The 18,464-nt window shown below is 43.8% G+C and overlaps 2 protein-coding genes across 2 annotated transcripts in view; both read left to right on the top strand.

Moving 5' to 3' along the window:
• LOC109912097 (golgin subfamily B member 1-like) overlaps positions 1-3,628 on the top strand; it is a 62,801-nt gene extending 59,173 nt beyond the window's left edge. The window contains exons 21-23 of the mRNA XM_048610114.1: positions 194-328; positions 1,052-1,160; positions 1,443-3,628. Coding sequence (XP_048466071.1) covers positions 194-328; positions 1,052-1,160; positions 1,443-1,574 — 376 coding nt within the window. The 3' untranslated portion in view covers positions 1,575-3,628. The remainder of the gene's footprint in view (positions 1-193; positions 329-1,051; positions 1,161-1,442) is intronic.
• Positions 3,629-7,130: 3,502 nt separating this feature from the next.
• The window catches only part of hcls1 (hematopoietic cell-specific Lyn substrate 1), a 48,692-nt gene continuing 37,358 nt past the window's right edge, over positions 7,131-18,464 (top strand). The window contains exons 1-2 of the mRNA XM_048610061.1: positions 7,131-7,261; positions 13,766-13,851. Coding sequence (XP_048466018.1) covers positions 13,768-13,851 — 84 coding nt within the window. The 5' untranslated portion in view covers positions 7,131-7,261; positions 13,766-13,767. The remainder of the gene's footprint in view (positions 7,262-13,765; positions 13,852-18,464) is intronic.

The raw sequence follows: 18,464 nt of genomic DNA, 5'->3' as shown, positions 1-18,464 counted from the left end.
TTTAAAACTGTGATCTCTGTTAAACAAGAGTATTAAGGGATTGATAACCAAGACTTTGGTGGAATTGCAACACAGGTCAATCAGGCTCTCATTAAATGGCCGAACAAGCTTGAGGCACAGGAAGGCAAATTCCTGGTCCAGTATTGCCATCATCCTGTGAAAATCACTGTTTTCCCTGATCTGTATTTCACAGGCTGCTTGAAGCTAAACAGATGCACGACAGAACTGAGCAAGAACTCAACCAATTGGAGGGTTCGCTTGCTGAAGAACGGGAAAAGCGATTAGCTGCTGAGGAAGCCCTGTTGTCAGCAGAGCATCGACTCAAAAGGTAAGATATGAATGGATGGAAGAACTTTAGTGATAATGGGGAAGCGATCTGTGGCAGGAGAGAATTGGGGGAGTCCGTTTAAAAAGGGGCAAAGGAATGAGACATTTGTTTTGAGATCAAAAGATATTAGAGGAAAGACATCCTCTCAGGACTGAGAAAGCCTCTTTTAAAGCAGCATGTCATAAATGGGGAATGCTCTAGAGTAAACAAGTCTGTCCTATTTTTGAAGATCAACAGCTTCTCCATATTCCTACACCTTATCTACCCACTTTCTCCTTATATCCCCATATTCCAACTTATTCCTGTGTTCCTCCATCCCACCATCTTGAAATAAAAACCAAGACATCTAGCAGCAAAATCAGGAAACACTTTTTCATACAGTGGAAATCTGGTATTCTCTCTGTCAAAAAGCAGTGGAAGCTAAGATTCAGTTGAAATGTTGGTGTGATTCCTCGATTTATACTGAATGAGGATATTGGGGATGTGGAGTGAAATCTGGTTGAGGTACATGTCAGCCAAGATCAGCAGTGATAGAATGGTGAAACAGGCTGAAGAGGATGAAAGGTCTGTGTGCCTGCTGGTTGTGTGGGGCCCTCAACACCATTCAACAGCCCCTGACACTGATGTGCCCAAAGTTAGACAATAGAGAGGCTGAGAGCCACTGCTGGGAAAGGAAATGGCTGTGCTATCAAAAGGCTTCATTTGATGTTTGTTTCCTTTCAGTGTGGAGCTAAGCGAGTGGGTCAATGCCCAGGAGCGAAGCCTCAATACCTCAGCAATGGAGGAGCATTCAATGCTAATCGAGCTGCCAGAAAGTGCCACTCCCAGCAAGGTGAGAGCCTTGGGTTACCTCAATATGCTCCCATTGACAGGACTCCTGCTCCTCCCTCCCCTCCTCCAGTCCCATCCCTCCCTTCCCAACACTGACCCTCCCTATGCCTCCAATCCCTTTCCCTTCTGTTTCTCCAATCCCCTCTCCCATCCCTTGCCCCATCTCCCTCTGCTCCAGTTCTGCACTCCTCCCCCCAATTTGACTTTCCACACACACATCCACTCCCTTCCCCACTTTTTTGGAGTACATTCCTCTAATTTAATGTGTTGTTTTTGCCTTCAGACTCGGAGGGGCTCCAGAGTGAGGTCGTTTTGTTCTCTGCTTCAAACACGGTCTCGGACCAAGTTGCTGTTTGCTCTGTATTTCATTGCATTGCACGCTCTTGTTCTCCTGTGCTTCACCGGGAATCTCTAAACTCGACAATGCTTGGTGCTGAGGGCTGGACGGGACTCGTGGGCAGGAAGCTGACAGAGTCCAGTAATAAAAGTTCATCCCAGGAGCAACAACCTTATCCGTAGTTGGAGCTGAGACTGTTTTGCCTTCTATGAGATTTTCGTCTGATTTCCTCTCTGCACAACATTGCTTTTGCTAGGGGTATTTTTGTATGCTGCTTTGATGGGTGACAGTGTTGTTGTTTTGCAGTGCTGGAGGGAGAGTTGATCTTGGGGCTCATCCTAGACAATAACTCAGGATTAGGCCATTAGGCCTATTATAGGTCGCAGATCAACGTGGGTGGATCAGAAGAGTGTGACTGCTGCCAAGCAGCTCCCCTCTTACACTGATCTCCTCTATGTTATCAGCCATGTGAATCAACATGTTTACCCTCTTTCCTTTCTCAAGGGAGGAATGTTCCCCACTGACGAAGTACAATAGCTGTTTCCAATTCTGTACACATTCCAACACTAAAATGTAGATGTGCTGAAAGTAATTTGCAGTACTGGCTAAGCTCCAGCAGATGGTAGTGTTGCACCACAAAGTGCACTACAGACGGCTGCAGCAGGGCGATGAGACAATGCCCTGGAGGGGGAAGCGACTGAACCCTGCTATAAATATATAAAACACTACGAAACAACTCGGATCTCTAAGGAAGGAGAGGATGAAGGAGGTGGACAGGAGAATAAACCAAAGTGAGATCCTTCCCAGCAGATTGTAGTGCAGACAGAGAGAATTTGCAGCTCTCGGTTAAGTATGTGGATAGATTTAGGGAAAATGCTGGCATTACACAGCAGGTCATGCTACGGCAGAGGGAGATGATTGTGATGGAAGATGCAGCAATTCACTTCGGTTCAGGTGCACTGGACACACGATCCCAAATATTTTTTAACTAGTTTCAGCTACATCTCATTGCCTGTCAGCTGGTTGACAAGTGCCTTCCTATTACACGTTTACACTTTATTCATTTAAACTCCTCGTGGTTTGCAACTCATCTTTGGAATTGTTCTGACTCCAGAACAGTTACTGGACAGGACCTAGTCCTGTATCTGGGAGTTTGGCTTGGATCACACACTCACCCTGTGGGTAAACTGCCAGATTATCTGTAATGCCAAGGATAGGGTGTCTGCCACTCTTCCTGGGTAGATGACAATCAGCGCTAGTGCCTATTTGGTGCTGTTTTCATGTAAGTGGGGCGGGGGGTGTGTAAGAAAGAGATTAATCTATTGGCAGGGAGTTACCAGTGGAGGATCAGAGACTGTGATGGTTTGTGATGAACGGGGATCCTTAATGAGGGTTGGCACGATGAGCAGAGAGGGCAAACTGAGTGCCGCCAGTGTAAAAATTCTCTGGGTATAGTGAGGAGACAATAAACAGAAATATCCTGAGACTAACCCCAATCTTCAGCCTGGCTCACCTGGGGGATGCCAATCCCCAGCCACCAGCGGGCAGCAGCCAATCCCAGATATCACTGATCCTGAAATTGTCCCAATCCCAGGATCATAGTGTGGAATGTTCTATCATTGTAATAATCTGAGGGATGCTGAAGCAGGGATAGATTGGTGGAATTTTAATAAGAAACTTTATAACAGCTTGCAAAATCTCAAGGAGTTTAAGTCATATGTTTTTATAAATAAAATATATATAAATAGTTCAATGACTAAGGGAAATTTCTACTTGTACAATGAGTGAGAGGTCAATGCTCATCACAAACGATCCCATATAATTTAATAGATTGTCTATTTATTTTATGCAAATCAGATGAGCACTTTGTTCTTTTCCTGGGCGAGATGGATAAAATGGCTGCTGATAGTTCCTGACGAAGTCTGTAAGATCTCTGGCAAGTGAACTCCTTGGCCATTGGTTAATGCACTCTTCACTATGTCTATGGGCAAAGGGCGGGAGAGGGCCAAGGTGCTGTTAACAGCATTGGTGCAGGAGCCAGCAGAGGGTATGATGAGGGAGAGAGTGCTGGGGGAGCGTCAAAGACCAAAACTTTCATGTATGGCTTGAAATAAAATATTTTTGAAATCAAACTCAGACTCAATCTTCTCATTCACAGCTTATTTGGCAATGAGAGACATGGGACTAGTCAAACCTTCTTTTATCCCATTTAAGAATTGTTTTAATCTTGGAAGTTGTATTTGACCCTTCACCCAAACTTTTCTCACCATCTGTCCCTTCCCTATGCTTATGTTTACTTGCCTTTCTCATGCTTGACACCATCCAGGACAAGCTGCCCTGTTTGGTTGGCAGCACATCTACTAACATTCGCTGCCTCCTCCACTGTCGCTTAGGAGCAGCAATGTGTAGCATCAACAAAATGCACTGCAGAAACTCAACAAGGTTCCTCAGCACTTTCCGAACACATGATCACTACCATCTAGGAGAACAATGGTATTGCGTGTAATGTCAGTGCATTATGAGCATGTATTGAGGATTGGTTAACATGCAGAAGACAGTTGGGTCAATGGGTTTACAGGTTGGAAGTGCATATTTGGTGGAATGCCACAAGGATGAGACCTAGGGCCCCAATTATTTACAGTATATTAATGACTTGAAGGAGGGACAAAGTGTAATTAATCCAAATTTGTTGTTGATACAAAAGTAGATGGAAGGCAATAGTATGATGAAGACGTGAGGAATCTGCAAAGGGATCTAGATGGGTTCAGTGAGTGGGCAAAAACTTGGTTCATGGAGTTTGATGTAGGAAAGTGTCAAATAATGTGCTTCGGTAAGAAAAATTGTAAGGCAGGTTATTATTTAAATAGAAATGTCAAGAAAGTGCCATGCAGAGGGGTCTTGGTGTTCTTGTGTATGGAACAAAAGAGCTTTAGCATGCAGGTGCAGCAAGCAATTAAGGAAGCAAATGGAATTACATACAGTTCCCCATATTTTAAAGAAAGGATATACTGATATTGGAAACTTTTCAAAAGAGATTCCCTTGGCTCATTCCTGGAACAGAAAGGTTGACTTAGCAAGAATGACTAAACATTATCATTAAAGTTTCAAGGAAGGTGATATTGTTGAAATATACAAGGCTGTCAGGGGATTTGACATGGTAGATGTTAAGATGTTTTTACCAGTGGGGGAATCTTGAACTAGGGGACATGCATTTAAAACTGAGATGCAAAGGAATTCCTTCTCTCAAGGTAGTGATTATCCAGAATTCTTTACCTTAGAATGCTGTGGAGGTTAAGATTACAAAGCATTTAAGGAGGAGGTAGACAGATTTTGAGATATTGGGAAGTTCAGGGATTTGAGGAGCTGGTAGGAGAGAGGGCTTGAGGCCTGGGACAAGTCAGCCATCATCTTAACGGATGGTGGAGTAGGCTTGAGGGGATGAGTGTCCTATTGCTATTCCTTATGTTCTTATAGAGACATAGGAACACTACCACCTGCAAGTCTCCCTCAAAGCTATTCATCATCCTGACATGGAACTATAACATTGTTTTTGTTTAGTGTCACTGGGTCAAAATCCTGGAACCCCCTTCATAACGGGCATTGTGGGTCACTCTACAGCAAATGTACTGCAGTGGTTCAATAAGGCAGCTCATCACCACCTTCTCAAGTGCAATTCGAAGTGGGCAATAATTGCTGGCAAAGCCCGCATCCCATGAATGAACATTAAAAATGCTGCTGTTGCTTCCTCCTGGTAATCCCTCTTCATACTTTGCCTGGCCTTTGTTCCCTTGAGTGCAGTCTGTAGTTCATTCCTCACAGTGGACTCTGTGCAGGTTGTGACAGTTCTGTACAGCAATCCTGTTGTATGTGACTGATATGTACGTCAGCTTCAATGTACATGTCTGAGCATCGGGGTGAGGGAGTGTCTGACAGGAAGTATGTGACATGTCTCGGCTTATCCCGAGTGGGATATGTGCTATGTTTGTTTTGATGATGGCAACGTGGTTCATGGTAACTGAATAAGGGGTAAATGTTCTTTGCTATAGCTCCAGGATGTTCTCTTTCCAGCTTGCCATGAAAAGTAAGAGACCCTATGCACATTGTAGAAATATTATTGATCTAGATTTGACAGAACCACATTAGGAGGTACGAAGACAGGAAACCAAAAATCTGGTGAAAGAAGTAGATTTCTAAGGAGCATCTTAAAGTAGAGGAATTTTGAACTAGTATAGCTGAAGGCTTGGCAACTGCTGCTGATATAATGAAAACTGGGGATACACAAGAGGTCAGAATTGCACGAGCGCAGAACCTCAAAGCATTTCAGGGCTGCAAGGGCTGAGAGACAAATAGACAGATTTGAACACCGGGAGTAGAATTGAAAAGCTGAGGCGTTGCTGGATAAACAGAGAACCAATGTTGGTCAGTGTAGGCAGCAAGTTTCTGGCTGAATGTGTATCAGAGTTAGAATACATAGCAGAGTTTGGGAGGAGTTGAAGTTAATGGAAAGTGGATGATTGGAGGCCAACCATCGAAGTGGTGGAATGGATAATATAGTGGGAATACATGATCCCATTGGTTTCTTCATAGTGGAGCAGTCACTTTACAGAGGGGCAGCATTAACCCTCTCAGGTGTGGTCAAAAGGTTGCTATGGTGTAATTCTGGCTGTGGGATGGCTAATTTGGATAATCCAAGTTGTCAAGCTGGTGATGAGCTCCTTTCTACGATGTGTGAGCTTCCATTGATGAAGCGAACTGGAGATACTGGTCAATGAAGTTGCCCTTTCATTTGATCACTTGTAGCGACTGGATAGTTGGCCATCAGTAAGCAGGAGAAGGCTGTTTCTTTGGCCCTGTGTAATTTTAGAACATTGTGGGTGGGGGTGGGATTGGGGGGTGAGCCATTCAGTCCCAAAGAGGAGGAGCAGGAATAGGCCATTCAGTCCATCAATCAGGGAGTTGCTGATATCTGATATTATCAGTCTCAGTTGCCAATGAGTGCTGGACACCTGGATCCGTCTGATACAATTGAGGCCAGTGCCAGGTGGTATCCATAAGCTCCAATTCCATGTACACTTGCTGTGCCAGGCCTCCTAAAGCCATGTCCAAGAGCAGGTCAGTGGTGGGCTATATCCACATTTTGCATTTGGAGCTTTCCTGGTAAGGAAGCTGATCCAGTTCTGGATCTAGACTTAGGTCAGGAAGCTGATCTAGTTCTGGATCCTGGTCTGAGGGCCTGGCCTGAGCCTGGTATTCTGGCCCTGATCCCTGTGATTTTCAATGGGGTCAGTCCTGGGTTTGGGACTAGGGGCTTTCTGCTCTCACAACAGCACGTGGTGATCTGTCTGTTCTGGAATGGTTACCCAGACCCAGCCAGGGGAATAAGGCAGCAAATACTACTCTCGCCATTGTTGGCCATCTCTCATCGAAAAAAAGCCTTCTGTATTTAATAACAAACAAATCTCCAGCTGCTAGGAACCTGAACTAAAACCCTAAAGTGCTGGAGAAACACAGCAGGTTTGACAGCTTCTGTGCAGGAAGGAAAACCAGAGTTACTGTTTCAGGCCCGTGAGCTGCTGCGTGTTTTTAGTTCCCACTCGGAAATGTACAACTTTCTGTTTTTGGCTGATATCTGCACGGTGCGCGCACACGTTGGGGCGTCCCTTCCTGGTTGAAATCTACACGCGCCCCCGCGATTCTCAGCCAAGCCTCTTGACAAGAACCGAAGCGAACAATCCCAGGACCCAGATCCCCCACTCATCCAGCAGGTAAGGAAGTTTACGGAACTTTCCCAAACTTTCTGAAAACTTTCCCAGCCTCGCCAAGAAGCGCCGTGTTAATCATTAATAAGAGAGGAACCATTGCAGGCCACTCGCTAGGCAATGTATACACCGTAACTTTCATTTGACACCTCCCTTCAAACGTATGGCCCCAGCCCTCTATTATCTTCACAGCTTCAAGCCCATCTCGGGAGGCAGGCGGTGTAGGGAAACTTCCCTGAGACCCCCCATCTCTCTCAGGAATACTAACCTGGAATAACGGATACCTGTGAGTGAGTTCCAAGTTGGGACCTAATGGAGGGGACCAAATGACCCATCAGCTCAGTTACAGATCTCTCAGGTGAATGAAACAGACTGCAGTAAGTGAAGATCTGAATTAATAAGCAAAAAATAACTCAGCAGGTCTGGCATCCACAGTCCCCTTGCCCATGACCATTCAATTGCCATCAATTCTGCTGCTCCCTTTCTGTAGCTGACTGGGCAGGGAATAGGTGCTCAGAGCAATTTAAAGATCATGTTCCTGGAAATCATGCCCTGGATCCCCATGTCCAGGGATACACTCCATTCTTCAAAGTGAGGAACAAGTGAGACTGGGAACAGGGATCCTTGCCCAGCTCCAATTAGTGGCCCAATAAAAACCGAAAGAACTGCGGATGCTATAAATCAGGAGCAAACAAAATAGTTGCTGGAAAAGCTCAGCAGGCCTGGCAGCCTCAGAAGGAAGGGTCACTGGACCCGAAACGTTATCTCTTGTCTTTTCCTTCACAGATGCTGCCAGATCTGCTGAGCTTTTCCAGCAACTTCTGTTTTTGCTCCAATTCATGGCCCATTGGATTCTCTGAAGATGTCACTAACCAGCTGGCAAACCCCAGACTGTATTGTTCACCTGAGAATTCAGCAAGCCTGAACCCGCCAGAGCTGTGAGCTTGCAAGCAGTGGGAGGGGTTTTTTTTTAATGAAGTGAAAGTGATCAGAACTAGAGGGTTTGTTGCCAGTTCATGTGCATTCCCCTGAATTTAACTGTTTGGATGTTGTCAGTAATGTTGAGGCTGCTGGCCCTGTCAGAAACTGCCTGCTGTGTTTGACAAGGTAGCAGCAAGCCCCCATCATGGCTACAGTCTGCTTTTGCTGCTCATACTACGCAGACAGTTCCCACCTTCTGGTAACGCTCAGTGCTACTGATTGGTCACCAAACGCATCACTGGCTCAGTTAGGGCATTCACAACTTCGAAACTGCATTGCTTGAGCGATTCAAGAGCTGAGGTCAGGACCTGGAATTTCTCCAGATATTGGGTTACCAAACCCAAGGGGTCAGTGGGAGTAAGACAGAGAATTAAAATAGCAGGCAACCAAAAAACTTGGGGTCATGCTTGTAGAAAGAATGGAAAAAAATCCCTTAAGCGGCCACTGGTATCCCCATTGTGGAAGAAATTACATTGCAAGCAAGAAATAAGATGTGCTACATTGAAATAGTATGAAAACATATATCTCATATCCTCTTCATAAATTTTTATTTCACCTGGAAGCAGTCTTTAAAATGTTAAACAGTGAGAAGGGAGGAGATAGAGGCAAATATCGCATATGCTGCATTTACATGGAAAGGTGTAATGGGAAGGGAGTGGGGTGTTGAGGCGACTGAGGAATGGACCAGAGTATTATAGAGGGAACTGTCCCTTCGGAATGCTGAAAGGGGAGGGATAGGAAAGACAGCTTTGGTCATGGTGTTGTGCTGCAGCAGGTGTAAATGAGGCGGGAGGATGATCTGTTGAATGTAGAGGCTGGTGTGGAGAAGAGGAACCCTACGACAGATCTCGAGCAGAGGGGAGGAGGATGGCAACAGACATGCAGAAAGTGCATGGCTGGGTGTCCTATCCACCATAGGAGATACCCTCAGTGGAGGGAAAAGGAAGGTGTTAGGAGCTGTGGTTCAGAAGGTTGCAATATCGGAGCAAATATGATGGAGATGGAGCATCTGTGAAAATGGAACTGACTTCTTACAGGAAATGAAGTGGTAGATAATTCAGTCATGATAGCTATGGGACCCTGTGGGCTTATATAAATATTGTTTGACAACCTATTCCTGGAAATGGCGATAGAGAAGTGAGGAATAGAAGGGAAAGGTCAGAGGTAGTGATGTGGATGAGAGAAGGGTGAAAATTGGAAACAGAGTTGATGAAATTCTCAGATACAGTGGGAAATGCCAATGCTGCAGAATCTGCTTCAGATTTTTCTGAAGAAGGGTCCAGACCCGAAACGTCAGCTTTCCTGCTCCTCTGATGCTGCATGGTCTGCTGTGTTCATCCAGCTCTACACCTTGTTATCTCTGATGAAATTCTCAGTTGTAGGGGAGAGCAGGAATTGGCACCAATACAGTCATCAGTGTCCCAAAAAAGGGGATGTGGAAGGGGATCTGAGTAGGACTTATACAATTAAAATTAGGGCTTTGGGTAGTGTTGTAGAACAGAGAAACCTAAATGTTCAGGTACATAATTCTTTGAAATTTGCGTCACATATAGACAGGGTGGTTAAGAAGGCATTTGGCATGTGTGCCTTCATTGCTCAGATGTTTCAGTATAGGAGTTGGGACATTGTATTGAGGTTGTACAAGTCGTTGGTGAGGTCTTTTCTGGAGCACTGTGTGCAGTTCTGGTCACCCTGTTATAGGAAGGATATTATTAAGCTGGACAGGGTTCAGAAGTGATTTAGCTGAATGCTGCTGGGAATGGTGGGTTTGAGTTATAAGGTGGGGCTAGATAGGCTGGGACTTTTTTCACTGGAGCGTAGGAGGTTGAGGGGTGCCCTTATAGAGGTTTATAAAATCATGAGGGGCACAGATAAGATGAATTGCAGGTGTCTTTTCCCTGGGGTGGGTGAATTCATGACTGGGGGTATATTTTTAAGGTGAGAAGAGAAACATTTAAAAAAGACAGGAGGGACAATGTTTTTATGCAGAGATTAGTTTGTGTGCGGAATGAACTTCCAGAGGAAGTGGTGGATGTCGGTACAGTTACAACATTTAAAAGACATTTGGATAAGTACATGAATAAGAAATGTTTGGAGGGACATGGACCAAGCACAGGTAGGTGGGACTAGTTTAGTTTGGGATTATGTTCGGCACAGACTGGTTGGACCAAAGGCTCTGTTTCCATAATGTATGACTGCATGACCGGGATACTGAATGTTCAACAAATTCTAAGAGAAGACAGGCTTCACCTGGATCCATATTGGTTCCGAGAGCAACAGCTTTTATTTGGAGGAAGTGAGTTGAGTCAAAGGAGAAGCTATTCAATGCGAGAACAAGGTAATTAAGGCAGAAAAAGGTGGCCATAGATGCGGATTGATTGAGTCTCTGTTCAGTGAAGAAATGGAGAAACCATGGGTTATCCTGGTGGGGGCTGGGCACATGTGAGTGAGGTAGAGGCCAGAATCTCAGTGACAGTTTTTTTAAAGTACCTGTAGAATAATACGTACCCAAGTTTGAGATACAAGATAAAATCTAATCAGGCGTTTGGATGATTTATTAATGGAATAACAGGCAGTCAGAATCAAGTTAGTGGCTGTAATCTAATTGAGGGGATTATATTGTAGAACAACAGATCTCTGGCAGCTTTGTGATTGGCAGTTTTAGACGTTGCATTATAGCAAGGATATAAGATCAATGGAACAATTGAAATGCAGATTAATTGGGTATTAGCAGGTTTACATTTTTAAAAAGAGATTTACAAAGTTAGGCCTTTCGATGATTGTTCAGAAAATAAAGAGGTTTAGGACCTTTTTTTGTATGTTTTTAATCTGGGCACTTTGGGGGATGGTCGTTTTGATGCAAGATTTGAACAGGAGAAAATCATCTGTATTTCTGACATGACCCTCAGAAGGCAGTCAGTTATTAATAAATCAGAGATAGTAGGAACTGCAGATGCTAGAGAATCTGAGATAACAAGGTGTAGAGCTGGATGAACACAGCAGGCCAAGCAGCATCATAGGAGCAGGAAGGGTGACGTTTTGGGCCTAGACCCTTCATCAGAAAATAACAGGATCTGGCAGTACCTGGTGTCCTCTGTCCTACTGTCAATCTGAAATGGGTCGTATCAACGTTCCAACCCAACAGCACCTACGGTGCACTATCACCAGATAGACTGCAGTGGTTCAAGTTGGTGGCTCATCATCACCTTCTCAACGGCAGTTAGGAATGGGCAGTGAACGCTGGCCTCTCTAGTGATGCCCACATACAGGGAGAATAATTGAATGACTAAATAAACAAATTGATTTGTGACTGGATTTTTCCCTGTTCCTGGGTTAATCAGCTCCTGATTTTGTGTAACATATAGAGTAAAAGGTTCTTCTTCCTGTCAGTTTAAGAAGCTATTGTTAAACTTGAATTAAAATGCAGAATGAGTAAATAAAACAGATTAATTAATAAAATAGGTACCAGGAGTGTTTCTTAATGAAGCTGATGAGTCAATAAAACTGGAAAGGTTGCTTCAGTTTACACCTACTCAGTAGAGCTGGCAGGATGGGGGCTGTACTAATTGATCTTGAATCACAGGCCCTTCTGCTGAATAATGTTTAATGTTTAAAGTCGTTCTATTTTAAGGTAAAGTTCACACTTGAGGAAGGGTTAACAATTCTGATGGGTTGGGAGTTTTCACTGAAAGATTAAAGGTGAGTTTGGAGTTTAGCAATGAATTAATGGCAGAACTTTTAGTTTCACTCTGTTCAATCTTGTGCAGAGATGCACGTGAAGGGGTCTGAATGTGACAAGAACTGTGGGTCAGAACAAATATAAATACATCAAATAAACTGTGAAACAGGAAACATAGGCTCACAGAGGAGAACTGCAAATAGGCGAGCTGCATTTCAGATGTTTCCAAGATAGAAGGAAGCCACTCAGCCCATTATGTCCGTGCTGTTCGGAAAAGATCTGACTACCCTAATCCCAGCTTCTGTCTTTTGGTCCAGAGTTCTGGAGGCTTTGTCCACACAAGTGAATATCTAAATATTGCTTGAATATTATGGGAGTTTCTACAGTTAGGTGATGCCATGTTCATTTTTGTACAGTGAAGGAAAGATGGGAGTGGATTTCCACAGTATGTATGTATGGAGGTGTTGTGATGGGGGAGTCGCATTTCTATGTGTGGGTGAGAGCAGGCAGAGGAAAACAGTCTTCATTAGACAGACTCAGGAAGAGCAAGTCAGAGATGGTGTGATTAATCTTGGTTTTGTGATGCATTCTGGGAGGATGCAGCACCTGAGACTAGAAAGGGCAGTGCAGCGTTGGAGGAAGAAAAAGGAAGCTCTTGAGATCCACTCGTGATATTAATATTAATAAGTTCAGGAATGATCATGGCAGAAATAGGCAGAGGCCACTCACTGTGTAATTATAGATACACTGTTTATTCAGGGTGAGGGTCACTCATAGTGTAACTGTACAGTCACTGTATTCAGGGTATGGTCACTCACTGTGTAACTGTGCAGGTACACTGTTTATTCAGGGTATGGTCACTCACTGTGTAACTGTGCAGGTACACTGTTTATTCAGGGTATGGTCACTCACTGTGTAACTGTGCAGAGTTTATATAGGGTAAGGGTTGCTCACTGTGTAACTGTACAGAGTTATGGTTTATACAGGGCAAGGGTCACTCACTGTGTAACTGTAGGAAGCTGTTGAGAGCCCCTCATGGTATTAATATTAGTAAATTCAGGAAGAATTATGGCAAAAATAGGCAGAGGTGACTCACTGTGTAACTGTGCAGATACACTGTTTATTCAGGGTAGGGGTCACCTACTGTGTAACTATAAGGAATCACTGTTTATTCAGGGTAAGGACCACTTTGTAACAATTAAATTGTGAGTTATCCAACAGGCAATGTGTGAGAAGAGGAGAGTTTACCTGGTGTTATATAATTCGTGCAGGTGATGCTGTATCCAGTTAAGACTTCTATTTTAGGATCCCGCTGTCCTTTATCTAACTGTTTTAGTGGAAAAAGTTACACCCCATGTCATAAGGGACTGGAGATTTTCGTTTGCATAGTACTCAGTTGTGCTCGTGTAAGATCTAGGGTAAGTATTCCTAAAACTGACACAGTAATGTTCAAAGGAGGTGGGCTATTTAATGATGGATGAATTTTAACATTTCCTATAGAAGGAAAGCCGTGAACTTTGGACACTGACATAAGTATGTGATGAAAGAAAGGTAATGGTGGAACTGGGTGTGATGATTATAGGTTCACTGGTAACACTCAGTCACTATAAAACTCAGCATAACAATACAAACTAATTATTGGTAGGCACCCTGAAAGTGAATCCTTGTAAGTGGAGACGTCGTGTTCTCCACCACCTAGATGGTGTCTGTATATATTCAGGGAGAGCCTTCCCTTAATTGATTAAATGGACAGGATGGAGTTTTTAAGAGGGTCAAATATAAATGGGCCAGTAGGAGAACTCAAGTCAATGCTGGTTTGTTTATTAAAACCTTTTCCTTTTGTCTCTCAGAAATGTGGAAATCTGTAGTGGGCCATAATGTCAAGGTGGAAGTAGAGAAGGATGGAGATGATTGGGAAACAGATCCTGACTTCGTTGTGAGTAATCCCTTTTTGTTCAAATAAATTCTGATCTTTAAATTGGTCCAGAAAATTTCCTGAAAATAAGATTCTTGTGTTGGATGACACTGAGTGACCTTGTCCTACACTCGGGTCAATGACTCTATGACTCTACGACCTATTAACTGGTTTGGACCTGTATCAGTCTAGATATTCTCACTCAAATCTGGAGATTCAATGACAGAACTTTGAAAGTCACTCTTCGTATAAAGTTGCGATAAAATGTCTCCTTCCTGTTCTCTGTCTGAGCTGGCTTTCACTTCAGCAGCCAATGTAATTCCCCACATTCAGTCTTCTCTAGCAGGTGAGTTGATTACCCAGTCAGAAGCTGATTGGCAGACAAAGAGGATCCCATGTTGAATTGTTGGTGATTGTTGGGTTAGTTCTGCTCATCCAGACAATGACATCAGTCTTCCTGCGCTCTGGAAAATACTTGCTCCTTTGTCACTCCCCCTGCTGGAAGTTCTTGTGTGTGGATGTGAGTCAGGGTATGGACAGGAGTGAGCATGTCACTGTCTCTGATGGAATAGTCATCCTGCACTGAATTATTTGACTTAAACGTTGTTGAAAGGTCCTGAAGCAGGCCAGTGGATGAAGGTGGATATCTGGAGAGCTGCATTTCCCCCAAGGAACCAAAACCTTCAGTAGCAGGGAGCTGGTAACATTGCAGGAATAAACTGGAAAAGAGAACAACAATTAAAATGTCTGTTCACCCCATGCACAAGAAAATTGGAAAAAGTTGAGCTGGGTTGCTGGGTTTCTTAAAATCTATTTGTGTAGTGGTGAGTGTCACTAGCTTATCCATATCCCTGATATAGTTCACCTTTTAATTTCTTTATGGCCCTATCTGTTTATGTGTGCGTACGTGTGTGTCTGTGTGTGTATGTGTGTGTCTGTGTGTATGTATGTGTGTATGTGTAGGTTGAGTGTGTGTAAGACTATGTAGGTTGAATGGGTCAGAATCCTGGAGCCTTTCCCCAAAGCAGTGTGTGTCCATGTGCACCAGGTGCGCTTAATGGTTACAGAAGACAGATCACTGCCACCTTCTCACAGGCAATTAGGGATGGGCGTAGAAATGTTGGCATAGCCAGCATTGCTCCACAAGTCATGAACAAATGATCAAAAAACCTCGAATATGAGCAACAGAGAAAGAATTTCTTGAATTCAAGCTGTTGTTCTGTGGCTTGAATCATCTTTGCCAGATTTCATCTGCTCCTAAATCTTTCTCTTTCCTCCTAGTCAGTCCTATTTGCTGTTTGTCAAAGTTCATTTTCAGCGAGCGTTTATTGCCTGACCTTGAATTACTTGTGAAGGTGGTGTTAACCTTCCAATTGTTGCTAAAATTGAGTAGTTTGCTAGGCCACATCAGAGGGCAGTTAAAAGTCAACTTAATGTTGGTTTGGGGCTTTTTCTCATTTGCTCATGGGATGTGGACAGCAATTTTTGCCTATTCCTAATGATCATTGAGAAGATGATAGTGAGTTAATTTCTTAAAGTACTGCAGTCCCTGTATACTCACTGTGCTTTAATAGAGAACATTCCAGAATTTTGATCCAGTAACACTGAAGGAGGGCTGATAAAGTTCCAAGTCAGGATGGTGATAGCTTGGAGAGGAACCTGAAGGTAGTGATGATGTTTCCATATGGTGACTTGCATCCTATAGATGGTACACAATGCAGTCACTGTACATGGGGTGTGAAGGGGATTACTTCCTAAAGTGGTGGAAGGGTTGCCACTCGTGCAAGCTGCTTTATCCTGCTTCAGGGGCTCTAGTGGTGAGTGGTAGTGTCCATACTCTGCACCTGAAGGCCTGGGTTCAACTCCCACCTGCTCCAGACATATGTCATAACATGACTGAAAGCAAAAAAAAGCTGGAAATCACAGCAGGTCAGGCAGCATCCATGGAGAGACAGCAAGCTAATGTTTCAGATAAGCTAGTGACACTCACCACTACACAAATGACACACGTCTGTAAATGACACACGTCTGTAAATGACACACGTCATATCAAAAATACCTACAGGCTGCTTCAGTATCCAAGGAGTCACAAATGGTGCTGAACATTGTGCAATCATCAGTGAACATCCCCTTACGATGCAGGGAAGGTCATTGATGAAGCAGCTGAAGATGGCTGGAGCTAGGATACTATCCCTGAGGATCTAAGGGCTCTTACAGCTCTTATGGTAGTGTCCCTACCTCTGAATAAGGAGACCCAGTTTCAAGTCCCACCTGCTCCAGAGGTGTGTAATAGCATCTGTCAGCAGATTTGCTTAGGAAATATCCACTTGAAGATCCCACAGGGATGTCCTGGAGCCAGGAGAACTGGCTTCTAGTAACTAGAACGGTGCTGAGTGGGGCTTGGTGGAATCATCAGTGAGCTGAGACATGTGTCACTGATAGTCCTATTCGTGTCTCCTTCCATAGTTTTGTTGCAAATCGAGAGTAAAACCAGGCAGAGACCGGTCGGGTTGGATTATTTCCCACCTTGTTGTGTAGGTGCCATAGTAGTAGCTGGACTGGAGTAACTTGGCTAGGGGGCAGGTCTCGCTCTGGAGCACAGGTCTGCAACATATCAGCAGGATGTTGACAAAGCCTATGGGTTGGGTATTTAAGGTAATCAGAAAGCTCCAGGGGTCACTCTTACTGATGTGATTTTTATTCCTTTTTTAAAACAAAACTGAATTCAAGTTCTCGGGGATTTGAACTTCAGATTCCCTGGATTATTAGTGCAGTGACATATCAATCATGTGATCATAACCCCTACTTATTCTGAGATTAATGCAGCCTTACATGTCAATTCTGTTATTTAACAATTATGATTTAAATATTTCTGTACTTTATGATGCTAATGTGAAAAAACAACATAGTGATCATTGGCAGGCAACAGTGCTGTTCTTAAACTGTGGATCATCAGGCTGAGAAACAGGAACTATGGTCAACTTGAACTTCCCCTTCTCACTAATGTTACTGCTGTGTATCAGTTTATCTTTCTCTTTAACTGCACTACCCCATCCTCCGCTTTATTAAACCAAAGCACTGTTTCTGCTCTTTTAAGTTTTAATTTTCCTTTCTACCTTCTCTGTTTTGTCCCCCTCCCCTTGTTTATCTCTTACCCGCTCCCACTTACATCAATTACCCTTCTTCTCTCCACTTGCCCCATTTCCTTCCCACTTTTTCTTCTTGCTGCCTTACCTATCTTCCCCAACCCTCTACCCCCCTCCTTACCTCTCTCTACCCTTTCCTTTATCCTCTCTTCCTCTATATTTCTCCCCCTCCACTCTCCCCCTATTTTTCTCCTCTCATTTCACCTTTCTTCTCTTCCCCTTTCTCTAACTATCCCCTCCAATCTCCAGCTGTGATGTGATCATATTATTGGTAGACTAGTCATCTGGAAACCCAACTAATGCCTTGGGGACCTGGTTTCGAATCCCGTCGTAGTAGATGGTGGAATTTGAATTCAGTAAAATTCAGGAATTAAAAGTCTAATGAGGACCATGAAATCACTGTCAATTGTCAGGAAAATCCTATCTTCTTCGCTATTGTCCTTTAGGAAACCTACCTGGTCTAGCCTACACATGACTCCCAGCCCACCGCTATGTGGTTGACTCTCAACTGCCCTCTGGGCATTTAGGGGCAGGCAATAAACACTGGCCAAGCTAGTGATGCCCACATCCTGTGAATGAATTAAAAAAAGAGAATTAAAGTTTTTGCATGATTCAGGCCTTTTGGTTCCACTTCTTTCTCTGGGCGTCCATCACAAATGTGGATCACTCATCCGACACCGAAGGATTTCCTGATACCAATCCCCTGAGTTTATCCATTGTCAGTTTAAATCTTTGTCCCCTCGTGTCAACTCTTAAAATAGTATTTCAGGTTTACCATTCCAATGACAATCCTGTAAACCTGAATTAGATTATCTTTTCAACACTTCCCTTCCGGCTTGAGAAACCCAAGTGGCTCCAATACTTTTTCGTTACCTGGTCTCCTGATTACTCCTCTCTGCCCTGTCCCAGATACCTGTATGGCTCTTTGTTTTCCCGGGAAATAGAACTGAACACAATATTCAAGGTATCTTCTGACAGAGCCCAGATAATGTAATCATTATCTCCTCTAACATTTGTTCAGTTGATATGGATAGACGAAACATCTATTGTGGAAAATAGAATTGTCAATAGGATGAACTTTTCTGAGCTTTGGAATCGATCCAGTTAATCAGTCAGTGCTGTACCTTCCCTGAGAGTTTGATAGTGCAGCACAGAAGTTTTTGCCGATCATGGCAACTGTTTTGTGCAGTAGGAAAGGTACTGTCCTTTCACTTTCTGGCTAGGGTAAAACTCTGCAGATACGCAACAACTTCCACAATCAGAAAGTCTGTGGTTTAGAAACACCAGAAGGTCCAAAAAGTTATTAAGCAGATCCAAAACAACAAGGTGCAGGGCTGGATGAACACAGCAGGCCAAGCAGCATCATAGGAGCAGAGAGGCTGACGTTTCGGGCCTAGACCCTTCATCAGAAAAGGGGGAGTGGAAGGGGGTTTTGAAATAAATAGGGAGAGAGTGGGAGGCGGATAGAAGAGGGATAGAGGAGAGGAT

Source organism: Rhincodon typus, chromosome 22, assembly GCF_021869965.1.
Source record: "Rhincodon typus isolate 14 chromosome 22, sRhiTyp1.1, whole genome shotgun sequence".
Taxonomy (NCBI): Eukaryota; Metazoa; Chordata; class Chondrichthyes; order Orectolobiformes; family Rhincodontidae; genus Rhincodon; species Rhincodon typus.
The sequence above is the reverse complement of the archived record's forward strand: the minus strand, read 5'-3'. Positions and strand labels throughout refer to the sequence as shown.